This window comes from Miniopterus natalensis, chromosome 7 (genome assembly GCF_054644295.1).
Source record: "Miniopterus natalensis isolate mMinNat1 chromosome 7, mMinNat1.hap1, whole genome shotgun sequence".
NCBI classification, from domain to species: domain Eukaryota; kingdom Metazoa; phylum Chordata; class Mammalia; order Chiroptera; family Miniopteridae; genus Miniopterus; species Miniopterus natalensis.
In genome coordinates, this window is record NC_142087.1 from 901,174 (window position 1) to 913,749 (window position 12,576).

The 12,576-nt window shown below is 46.1% G+C and overlaps 1 protein-coding gene across 6 annotated transcripts in view; it reads left to right on the forward strand.

The window, feature by feature from the left end:
* The window catches only part of LDLRAD4 (low density lipoprotein receptor class A domain containing 4), a 340,534-nt gene that overhangs the window by 139,373 nt on the left and 188,585 nt on the right, over positions 1–12,576 (forward strand). For all 6 annotated transcript variants that reach the window (XM_087818671.1, XM_087818669.1, XM_087818672.1 and 3 more), the window contains one exon: positions 1,806–2,262. In XM_087818671.1, the coding sequence (XP_087674797.1) occupies positions 2,223–2,262 (40 nt within the window). In that variant the 5' untranslated portion in view covers positions 1,806–2,222. The remainder of the gene's footprint in view (positions 1–1,805; positions 2,263–12,576) is intronic.

A 12,576-nucleotide genomic window follows, 5' to 3' on the forward strand; every position in this document is an offset into this window, starting at 1 on the left:
TTAGTAGAAGTAAAGTTAAGAGTTGGCGAGTGTGATAATGACAGTAAAAGAAAAAAAAGTTTGTTGTTTCTTCTATTTCTGTCCACATCTGCCTCAGTCTTTCCCACAGCCATTTGCAATATTATATAGGATAGCTCGATCTCTTAGAGAGTGAGCCAGCGTGCCTTTCACAACGAAACAAAAAAACATGAACAGAAACGCCACAATAAAACAACAAAAACCTCACCACTCTCAGTTTGTCTCTGAGTTCAAAGAAAGAGAGCAAATAAAGTCTAGCATTTCTGTGCATTGAGAGCATCATAGAAAAGGGCAAAGAAAATGAAAGTTTTAGGCCAGGTGGCCTTTTGTTTTTATCTGGCAATGCCATTTCCTAAAATTGATAACTATCATGCGTGTGATTAGTTAGCTTTAGATGTTGGTGCTGGACTTTGGGATGCTGATGCTGTGTGTGTTGGTCATTTTATACGAACTATTTAAATTCAGAGAAAAAAACATGCATTTTCCTACATTTTCAGCGCTTCAAAGCCACCATTTATATAAATGATTTTTAATTAAAATAAAATTACCTATTCATTAAACTTAAGGACTCCTATAGATTAAACCTTATCTGAGATGTTACTGTAGATTCATGAAGGCAGTACAGTGGAAATTCTTAATTAAAGTGCTTCATTAATACATCAAGTCTTCCTTATAGTTAGTTTGTATTAATGATGTTTTACTTTATTACCTTATATTTATATTTACAGCAATAAGAGGGTTTTCATAGAGAGTTCCTTTCTGTTATGTGCTGTTTTCTTAATTTTTTTTTTCTTTTAGTTTGATAGTGAAAAAGAGGAATAAGGTTACCTTTCCTAAAAATTAGTTATAAATTGACTAGGCTGAAGTGAGAATAATGGAAAACAGCTTCTTTTTCTCCAATACTGGAGATTCATATTTAGGATTCTGTTTTAAAAGTCTGGTCCTTTGGGGCATCTAACATTCTTGTTGTTAATGTTGCTTCTTGTGTAATATAACAACATTGGAATATTGGAAAGTATTTTCTAAAATGTTATTTTTATGTGATATATATGGAATAGTTTGTAGATTAAATTTGTGTTTCCTTCCTACTCTTTTAAAAAAATTAATATGAGCCTGGCCGGGCGTGGCTCAGCGGTTGAGCATCGACCTAGGATCCAGGAGATCAAGGTTCGAGTCCCAGTTGGGGCACATGCGAGTTTCGGGATCGATCCCCAGCAGGGGGCCTACAGGAGGCAGCCGATCAATGATTCTCCCATCATTGATGTTTCCATCTCTCTCTCCCTCTCCCTTCTTCTCTCTGAAATCAATAAAGATATATTTTTTAAAAAAGAAAAAGGTTAAAATAATTAATATGAGCCTTTGTTTCCCTGCTTAAGAGTCATTTTTAAAATTTCTCAGCCCTAGTCCTTCCTAGAGTGCCGAGGGCGGTGGATATGAACCTCAGACCCCACTTTAAGACCTCGGGATGAGCCTGGGGAACGGGCTTCTTCAGGGTGCCTGTGAACTTTGAGTACCTGGGAAGGACGCTGTGGGATCGCATGGCCTTTGTCGCCGTTCTCGGAGCCGGAGCAGCGAGCCCCGTTTTTGTCTTGCCCTCCCGCCCTTCACAGGCACTCGGAAAGGTGCGGCAGGTGCCTCTTCCCCGCAGCTCTCCCGGTGCCTGCAGTGTGGTCGTGAGCACGGCTCCGGGGGGCTTTTAATATTTTATTTTTTGGCCTCTGTGGGTCTTCTAAGTTTAATGTTCCTGCAGAGCATCAGGAAAATGATCTCTTTCTTTTTAATTTCAGCTGGGGGAGAGGCGAAGCAGAGAGCAGCAGGCCAGGCCTTTCCGCACTCCACCAGAGCGGGGCAGAGCGTGGAGGATGCTGGCTGCCCCGCCGCCGCCGCCCTCGCTCTGAGGTGGGAGCGCAGGTCTCAGCGGACAGCCTCCGCCATCCCGGGCCCACCATGGCCTCCACTCTCTGGCTGGACGGCTGACCTGACTGTGTGCCCCAAGTGTGCCGCCGCTGGACTGGGTGCTGTCCCGGGCACCACCTGCCCTCTGGGAGCAGGGCAGGTGGGCATCGGATGCTACCAAAAGCTGGACGGGGCAAAGTAATGGACTCCGACAAGCTAAGATGGAAGTGACCTGAGGCCTCGCCCAGGCGGTTTCCTCTTGACAGGACAGCTTAAGAGTCAGAGCACAGGCTTGTCTGGGGAGCAGTATGCCGGAAGCTGGTTTTCAGGCCACAAATGCTTTCACAGGTGAGACTTCTCCACATTTAAATGAAGACTTTATTTCAACTTAGTTGATAAGTACTGAAATACCAAAAAACTGTATAAAATGAATGCGCATTTGCATTGATGACCTAAAGGCCATGCAGAGTCAAGGGGCTCAGGCTGCCGTGGTGACTGATTTTGACAAAATAATAGCATGCTTTCCTTCTCCCTAAATAGGAATTTAGAAAAAGCCATTGACATTTTACGATCCCGCTTTTGTTGAGTAACAGAGTACACACAATATCTTGCAATTCGCTGTTCTCTCAAGGAAATCTGTTGCTTGCAGAGCAGTGTATAAGGATGTTTTTCTTTATAGAACTGGGAAGGCTCTTGAAGTTATTGCTGATGAGTAACCTCTGCTTCCCCATCTTCAGTTCTGTTCCTCAGATTTATTCGTGTGCAAATGGTGGTGGGGTGGCAACTCTGCCGAACTAACCTTGCAGTGAGGATGCTTCTCCCATGAATGAGCTCAGGGCGAAGCCTGGCATCACTGCTTGACATTGATTTACCCCCTGCCGGTTTGAACATTTTGCAGGGAACGTCTTAGTCTGGCGGGTGCCCCAGAGCCATGGCCCGAGACACAGGGGCTTTTGAATTTGGGTCCTGGTTGATTCTGTGTCTGATTTGCTTAATACCCCAGGAAGCCACTTATTATTCTGTGTCTCTGGCTCCTTGTTTATAAAATGGGGGCTGTGAAGTTGAAGAACCTCATGGAATTCAGGGAAAACATTTTTCTATAAGAGGTTTGTTTTTTTGTTATTTTTTTAAAGGGAAGATGGTAGAATAATCACAAGAAGTGACCATATTCTCTGGTCCTGTGAATTCTAAAAGTTTGTAGCTTTCCACATGCTGTGGAGAGGGCTGGCCAGGTTGTTAAGGTGCCTGGACAGAGGTGGTGGCATAGGCCTGGGAGCCACGCGGACTTGGATTGGACTCTGCCTTCTCTGCTGACTAGAGCGCAGCACCTGGATAGTCATTGAGCTCCTTCCTAGTCCCTGCTGCTCCTTTGTAAATCAAGACGGTCATGTGCAGCTCTCACGATGCTGCTCTGTAGGGAAAATGAGACACCATATGTGAGATGCAGGACACACATCTTGATCCTTTGCAGACCTCGGCTGTTTCCTGATGTGGAGTCACAGCATGGAACCAGGTTGCCTGGTTCTGTCTTTGGTGCTCCTTGTGCTCAGACCTTTGAGCAGACTCCTTAGATCTCTAAGCATCTGCATTTGTAACACAGGGCCTCTGTCCTGGAGACTAGGGCAGGTCCTCCTAGAGTGGTGATGGCCCATTGAAACACGAGTGAAACAACTATTTAAATGTAGATTCAAAAGAGCACACAAAATTGAGCTGTCTAGACCTATCTTCAGACTTCCAGCCTGGCTGGCTCAAAGCCGTGCCCTTTTCTCTCCCCTTAACGGGTACACTTCCGTTGTCTCAGTCACAAGAGCTGTTCCTTCATGGAATGTCACCTCCCCCTCTGGGCAGAGGGTGACACGCAGGGCCGTGACACGAAACAGCTCCTTGAAGTGGCCAGGTACACCGCCCTCGAACTCTTCTTTCCCATTTTCCAGGAGATAGCTGGGAGGAGGGGGATCTGGGAGGTGCATGGAAAGAAGCTCCTAGAAGCAGTTCTGAGAGGAAGAGGGAGTGAGAAAAGATAAGGAGAGGGTGGGACAGAACGAACCTGCAGAAGAGTAGCACCAGGTTCAGAATGTAGACTAGCCCAGAGGTGGGTTTCTGGGTACAGTCTCTTCACCCTTCTGAGCCTGGCGCTGTTCTGTCGTGGCTCATACTTAGGCATCGTGTCCAGTCCTCACCAACCGATGGGGTGCTCTGCAGCTCCTCTGCCCCGAGGGAAAGGACTCCTCCACCCCATCAGGATCCCACGCTGGCCTGAGTCTGGGGCCCTGGGGCAGTAGCCTCTGAGTAATGGAAACCCCTGGGTTCTGCCTGGAGAATTCTCAGTAGTTAGGACAGTGCCTGGCACATTAATTCAGGCCCACACGAATGGCAGCTGTTATTGTGACTCTTACTGCCCGGGTGTGGGCTACGCCCAGGGCGCCACGTCACCTCCCTACACACTCATATGTAGGAGAAGCACCCTTGCTGCAAGGTTAGTTCAGCCACCCTCTTGCAGCTATTCCCCGCTCATACTTTCTCTTCCTTTAACTCAAGAACTCCATTTTATCAAGAACCCTGTTACCTTACAAATTTGGCCTCCTCAGTTACATCAGACTCCCTGAATAATAGTCATAATACTACTGGTAGTAAAATAACAAACCATGGTTAATATTTTAGAGAACTTACTGCACGCTTCACCTGTGTGACCTCTGTCAGCCTTTTCAACAACTCTGATGCCAGGTTAGTGTGCTGGTGTCGCTGGTGTGGGGGCCGCACTCAGAGCAGCCAGGACTTAGAGCAAGCTGGTAGCCTTTCCAAATCTTCTAGCGCCTGGGCCTCCCCTTCAGAGAGAGGGATTGAATTGGTCTTTATCACCTCACCCTGCTAAATCAGGACCTGCATCCTAACAAGATCCCCAGGTGCTCAGTGCACATGAAAGTCTGGGAAGCACTGAGAGTCGGCAGTGTATCGAGAGTGTGTTTAGAGGTGACAGATGGGTTGGGAGAGTCAGTTCGTGAGAAAAGGAACAGACTCGTCCCATTCCTGCAAGAAGGATGATTGAATGAACTGATCTGCCCATTCTTAAAGAAACTGTCAAGTGTTGAATGTTAGTGATCAGAGCTGGACACAGTATCTATAATACCTGTGGGACAGGTATTAGCTTCCCGATATCTCTAGGAAATAACCAGTGGTAAAATAAAGGAGTTGTAAGTACCCGGCCTTCTCTGGAGGTGGGTCCCAGTGGACTCGGCTCATCATTTTTATTTTTTGCCTGCTCTTCTCATTTTTCTTTGCCCACATAGTTGGTAAAAGTTACTTGTTGTGTAGGATAAAAGAGCTGGCCCTGTGTCCCTGCCCAAGCAGCTAGCTAAAACTGTTGTCTTAGATGAAGCTGAGTAGGAGGCCGGTGCCCACTCCCTTAGGTTTGCTTTTCATGTGTTTTTTGAGTATAGTCTTTTCTTACCCCAGGGCAACTAAAGATGCTAACGTCTTCATTTTTGGAATTGAAGATAGACTGGTTTTGCTGATTCTTTTTTTAAAAATATATCTTTATTGATTTCAGAGAGAGGAAAGGAGAGGGAGAGAGAGAGATAGAAACATCAATGATGAGAGAGTCGTTGATCGAGCCCACAACCCAGGCATGTGCTCTGACCGGGAATCGAACCTCAATCGCCTGGACCCTAGGTCGACGCTCAACCGCTGAGCCATGCCCTGCCGGGCTGATTTTGTTGATTCTTTAGGCTAGTGGAAAGGAGCCTTGCTTTAGATATTTTAAGTGGTGAATGGTTAAGGCATTTTTCCTCAGCTTTAAATCTTGTTCTAGGGCAAGACAAAAGCTACTATACAGTTAACCATACCTCCACTTTAAAAAATATGTCTATTTATATTTTATGTTTTAGTTCTCATAGTGGGGGGTGTACAAGATTCCTATTTAATAAAGACTGAGGGGCTGCAGCCTGGCTGGGAAGGGAGCCTGGGAGACTGTGGGAAGCTGTGTTTGCCTGGCAAGCGCATTGCTTGTTTGCAGTACATGCAGTTACTGTGCCTGGTGGTGGGAGCTTGGAAGGCCCCACTCTCCAAGGCCCCACTGACCCACCTGTGTGGTTAGAAGTCTCCTCTTAAGTCTTGCTTCCTGTGTGAATGTAGGTAAACCCACATGGATACGTATTGCAAATTCAACTTCCCAATTATGATTTTCTTAGGCTAATTGTTGCATAAAGAAGTTTCACATTATTTTAAATTTTTTTCAGCGCATGTAATTTAAAAATGATTTTAATCATTTGGATACTATTTTGTAACAAAAAACTTATTTTTTCCCCTTTTATAAGTAATACCTCCTCATTGTAAGAAAATTTGAAAAGCACACAGAAGTCTAACAAGGAAAAACAATTACCCATACATAGTATTGCCATATGAAGCTTTCCACTATTAACATTTTGGCCTGCGTCCTTTCAATATTTTTTCTATGCAAATTTTTTCTTACAGAACTGTGTTCATAATATATATTCAATTTTATAACCTGATCATTCTCTTTTTAACATTACATTATGAGCATTTTCTTTTAAATATGATTTAAAATTGCTTTATATTATTCTTTTATGTATGTGTACTTGAATTTTAAAATTGTGCTTTTATTGTTAGATATTGGAGTTTTTGACAGCTCTTCTTATAAATAATGCTTTGATGAACGCCTTCGTGTAAAAAGCTCTTCTGTATATTGGGTTATTTCCTTTGGATGAACTACTAGAAACAGAATTATTAAGTCCAAAGATGTGAACTTTATTGAGGTTTCGGGTTGAATTTCCAAGGGATTGGTTGGTCCTCGCTTCTGAGACTGTGCTGAGCTCAGTTTCTGCCAGTTGCCCGTTCACCATTGCTGGGGCCCGTCCCTGCCATTCAGCTGTGACACGGAGCTGCCCTGCCCGCCCTGCGGGGTGTCGTGAGATTAATTCATGCTTGTGGAGCTTTTCACGGCACACTGCTTGCTGGAAAGGCTACCTGAGCGCCACAGTTATGATGACAGTGCTAATATTTCATCTGGGCAATGGAAAACGCAAGCATCCGAAGTTTACTGTTTTTCTTCTTTCAGGCAGTCTTTCTGCGTGGCCGAGGCAATGATGTAGATAGATAGGCTCCAGCAAGATAAGACTCTTGTAAAAACAATCCCCCAGTGCCTCTGGGTGGATAGAAATGGGCATCCTTCCAGGATATGTCAGCCAGCCCTCCACCGAAGCATCCTAATAGTGAGGGAGATTTTGTCCAAGGTTTTGCTGTTCCCTCGGTGACACGGAATGCACCCTGCCTGGGTTGTCACCCTGCACATCCTAAAGAAGATGCTGACTTGAGATCCTGCCTCCTCCCCACCCCCAGTCCCCCCCATAGATACTGTAAAGGTTTTGCATATTTTCTTAGATTCTCTGAATCATTTCATTCAATGTTAGAAAAAAACCATTTAACCTTGGATAACTAGGTAAATGAACTAAATTCCAGTAGGATTTGCAAGTCTTGTGAAAAGAAGCAGCAGATCTAGTTGTTTAAGAAATTAAGGTTGTTTCACTCATAGTGAAGGGTACGAGTTGATTTAATAGTTTTTAGGCGTCTGAAAGAGAGCCACTTTGCCATGGTGAGCAGGGGTACGTAGCTATTAATGATCGGGAAGGAAGGATTGCTTACATTGAGTGGTTGGGATGCCTCCTTTTCTCCCATGGAATTCTTTCTCACTAGCAGGAGCGCTGGGACCCTTCGTGGGGTGGATGCAGCCTTAACTGGAGGCGTGACTGGAGTTGCGCTGTTCCCAGGGCTCTGAAAGCCCCGAAGGATCCTAGGTCACCCCCTTCCCATCACCCAGACCTTCAGCTTATTACTCATCCCTTCAAGGTCGCACCCCCGTGCTGATCCGTGGATGACCTCAGCCCACACTTTCCAGAGTTGCTGGGAGGATGCTTGTTTTAGGAGATAGTGAAGACTGTTTCTCAATAAAAGGGGTGGGGGTGGATTTATGGCCAAATCCTGGAAGAAGAAATATAAATCGGTTTCTCTACTGCAGAACTTTACAGAGTTTAGTATGAGGCTGCAATATGTAGGCCCCAGATAGGCAGGTAGTTGGCAGCATTTCCCAAATGACAAGACCTCGAAGGCTTTTTAGGAAGAAAACCCCGGAGGGACAGCTCCCCATCGCATGTGCTGCTAGTCTGTGACGTTGCCTGCTTCTGTCAGCAGTTCAGGTGTCCCTGTCCTGAACTGTCCCCCAACAGGGCTGCTTTTACTGAGCTCGTTCATGGAGCTCTTGCCAGACATGTGGAAAGCGCTACAGCTGGAAAGAATGTAGCGAGGCAGTCTGTCTTCCTGCCTTCATTGTCTCCCCTCTCTAGTTCTGCTAGTATTCTTTAAAATGAAGCTTTAATTATACCTTCTCTTGCCCTAAAGCTTTCTGTGGCTTCTTGCTTCCTAAAAAAAAGTCCAGACTCCTCATCCCGGAGTTTAAAGCAGATGCCTCTCTCTGGTGCTCACAATCTAGACGCCGTCCTGAGTCTCTCTGTTGCCTGGTGCAGAGCAGATGCATCAGGAGCTGCCGTGGAGCTGGGAGCATGGTCCAGGGAGGCCGAGGGCTTCTGCACAGCCGCGGCCGGCCTGCTCATGGATGTCTCCATCCCGTGGCTTCCTCTCTCATTCGTTCATATTCCATCAATATGGTTTCTGCCTCCACATTCCCTCACTGTACCTGCCTGGTCTCAGAGACAGCCCTTCGGTAGTGGTTTCTTCCCCAGAGGCCTTGCGGGCAGTGACCCTGTGTGGCCATCAAGGTCATGGCTGTTTGCCTCCGTGGGCCTAAGATCAGTCACAGGTCTGCATCTCCTTACTTCAAGACACCGTTCAAATATGGAAACCGAGAAAAGGGAAGCCAAGATAAACACATTTAACCTCTGGGTGGATGATATATGGTCCATTATAAAAATCTAACCAACAACAGCGAAGATGGAAATGTGGACATTTTTTACCTTTCAGCTGACTCTGGTCTTCTGGAATATTTCCAGAGCAGTGTAAGGACGTTTCCCTTTGGTTCCAGGAGCAGGATGGCAGTGCGTGTTCCTACATACCTGTAGGCCGTGCCAGGCTCAGGGTTCCTTCGTATCAGAAGTAAGAGAGAAGCCAGGCTGGACTTATCTAAACTTTTTTTTGTGTAATAAAATTTCAGAAAATGAAGGCCGTTTTCCTTGCCCTTTTGGCATTATGCTATCATTGATTTCAGATGTGATATTTTGCAGAGCTGACACAGGGAATAAAGATGAATTGTTTTCTGTGCCAGGTGTTTGCACACACATGGTCTATTCTGTTCTTGCGACGGCCCTGGAAGGTGTGCACAGTCTCCCAGGTTTAGTGGGAAGGGGACAGCACAGGCCCAGAGGGGACCTGCTCGAGGCCACATTGACTAGTGGCCACAGTGCCAGAGTGAGACACAGGCCTGTCTGTGATGGAGCTGGATCCCTGTGTCCCCCTCTGTGCTGCCTCAGCTTCCTGCAAGCGTGTGGGAGAGCAGAGAAGAACAGGCTGTTTCCTTCAGGATCCAGTGCAGGGCGAGGGACATACAGAGAGAGGCCACCAGTGTCCCCTCCCTGGCATTGCTGCCCTGCTAGAAAGAGCTGGGAGCTGTGTTGTGAGTGTCCTGGAGGCCTTGATGTGGAGGCAGGACTCAGACACAGCTTGTCCAGGGTGAGGCTTCTCCAGCCAGGCCCAGGCCTCTGCTGTACCTGCCTTTAGTTTTTTTTTTTTTCATGTGTCTGTGGCACATACACAGAGGGTGTGTGTGTGTGTGACAGGGATACAAATTACAACCTAAACCTGGCCACGGAGCTGCGTGGGAATACTGCTGACACTATTTTGGTAGTTGAGGTGCTGGGACCTATAGGCCATAAAGGGAGAGGGGATTATGCATGGATTTGGCGGTTAATTCTGTCTCTGCCCTGCCCTTCTATGGGCTTGTGATGTGTAGAGACATAGAGCAGAATCTGATGTACAGTCTACTGTTTCTTTATCCAGTTTTGAACAACTGTACCTTTTTTTTGTTTGTTTTGTGGTGGGGGAGCAGTTATTTGATCAAGACTGTTTTCTAATGTTAAGTACGAATATGTTGGCCTAAGATATTTGGCTAACCCCAGGAAAACCAGCACTGGGAAAATTCATCCTGTCACTGTTTGTTCTCTCCCTGGTGGTCCCCCAGGGGTGTCCTGCTGGAGCCCTCTGTCTGCCTTGGGATTGCGTCTGCTCCCTCTCCCTCCCTTTCCTGTCTCTTTCTGGTCCTGTTGTCTGTTCCCTCAAGAAGCTGTTCCCTTGGAAAGTGACCCAAGTGGAAAGGTGGACCCACACCCACAGGCACCTTCACAAACGTTTTGTTTCTCTGAAACCACCCTCCTCTGTAAGATGAGAAATGCCCGCGCGCCCACTTTCCCAGGTGTTGATACAGAGCCATATTTTAAAAAGCGTATGGAAAGTGCTGTGTAACTTTCAAAACGTTACACAAGAGTTAACAAATCTAATAATGATGTTTAGATAACCGAGAGCCCTTTTCACCTCTCAAAAATGTACCAGTTTGGACGGCCAGTTGTGTATGTGATCACTGTACTTACGGCTGATGTCCCGACGAAAGGAGCGACTCTTTTCTGGCTCTGAATAGTGACAGGAAGCCCTCCATGGATGGCCTTCACTCTGCACCGTCTCCAACAGCTGTGAGAAAAAAGACGGCTTCCTTCACAACAGAGGTTTTCTCGTCAGTGAAACATTTGTAATTGGAAGATAAACTCCGCAGCAGTATGGCATGGTAGAAGGGGCGCTCACCTCCTGATTGGGCCAGCCCTGGCTCCCCACTGGCTAGCTGCGTAGCGGTGGGAGCGGATGCCCACCTCTGCCCCTCAGGTGGACACCACCTCCCGCGTGGGTTTGTCGTGAGGGTTTAGTGAGGTCTGTCAGAGTTCTCAGCAAACGGCCTTGCGCCAACTCATGCCCATACAAGTAAAGGTTGATTGCAATTAAAGGTTGTTGTTTTTTAAATTTAAGATTTATAAACAAAATCACCCACTAAATAAGTGGTGTTTTTACTGTTGACTGAACTGATGAATTGGGTGTCTGGTCATGAGTACAGGCGAGGGATAGCTGAAGCACACGCTTCAGATGTTTTTATTGATGAATGATAGAAACTCATTAGACTTTGCCCATTGATAAACGATTGGATAAAGAAGATGTGGTGTGTGTATGCAATGGAATATTACTCAGCCGTGAAAAGAGTGTAACATTCCCATTTGTGACAGCGTGGATGGACCTAGAGGGTATGATGCTAAGTGAAATAAGCCAGACAGAGAAGGACAAGTGCCATATGATTTCACTCATATGTGGAATCTGAAGAACAAAGTAAATGAATGAACAAAACAGAAACAGACTCATAGATACAGAGAAAAAACTGTTATTACCAGAAAGGAGTGGGGCTGAGGGGCTGGGTGGAAAAGGCGAAGGGATTAAGAAATACAAATTGGTAGTAATAGTCACAGAGATATAAAATATAAAGTACAGCATAGGGAATGTAATCAATAATACTGTTATAACTATTTTTGGTGCCAGGTAGGTACTAGAATTATTGGAGGGGTCACTTCGTAAATTATATGAATGTCTAACCACTATGCTATACTCCTGAGACCAATATAACATAATATTGAATGTCAACTGTAGTTGGGGAAAAAAGACTGGGAAAAGGAAAGAATAAATTTTTGCTTTTGAAAACCAAAAATGAAACTCATGAGACTTTGGTTTTGGGTTTTTTAATCAGTAGAGGTCTTGACCCCCAGTTACACCACAGGTGAATACCTTGTCTTGTGGGCTCCATTGAAGCACCCTTAGTAGTGTTGTTTGTTTGTTTGTTGTCCCTCTGTTGCTAACCATTTACTCTTTGCTAGGGTTGGAGGAGCAGTGAAGATGAATTTGGGGTCTCTCCTAGACGTAGTGTCCTGTTTTATTCGGAGAGATAACTACCACGTGCGGACAGAATAGCTACGACCCGAAGCAGAAAGTTCTGAGTGCTAAGGATGCGCTGGTGAAGCTCTCGAGGGGTTCCTGGAGGCAGGCTCATGGGGCGGCTTAGGAAGACTGAGCTGAGCTTGGAGCCCAGAAAGGTTCCAGGCAGAGGAGGAGGCGGGAAATTAAGGCAGGAGCAGTCCAGGCACAAGTGGCTCCGTGACCAGGAGCTTTTGGAGGCGGGCGGTCAGTCAGCAGTGAGGCTTTGGCATTGGTTTGGATGTGAATGAAGAGCCTTTGAAGGTTTCAAGCCACAGAGTGACTTTAACGGAGCTGCTGTGGCAGCAATGTCCCTGAAAGAGGAGAGGTGACAGGGACCAGGCAGAAGGAAGTCTGTGCTTGGTCGTAGATTATGCTCAGCTCAAGGGCATGCTTTTTCAGGGCCCTTCCCCTTCCCCCTCGATGTTCCTGGGCAAGGCTCACCGGCTTTTTCTGCCTGTTTATCTCAAAGGCACATGCTCTTCTTTTGAGCACGAAGAACTTATTCCCTATTGCTCAGAGCCAGAAGTGTGGCTGAGAGATTTATGAACACCTGTCAGCACTCGGGGAGTGGAAAGAGGGTTGTGTTGGTTAAAACAAAACAAAACAAAAAAAGAGTTAAGATATGTATATCATAAA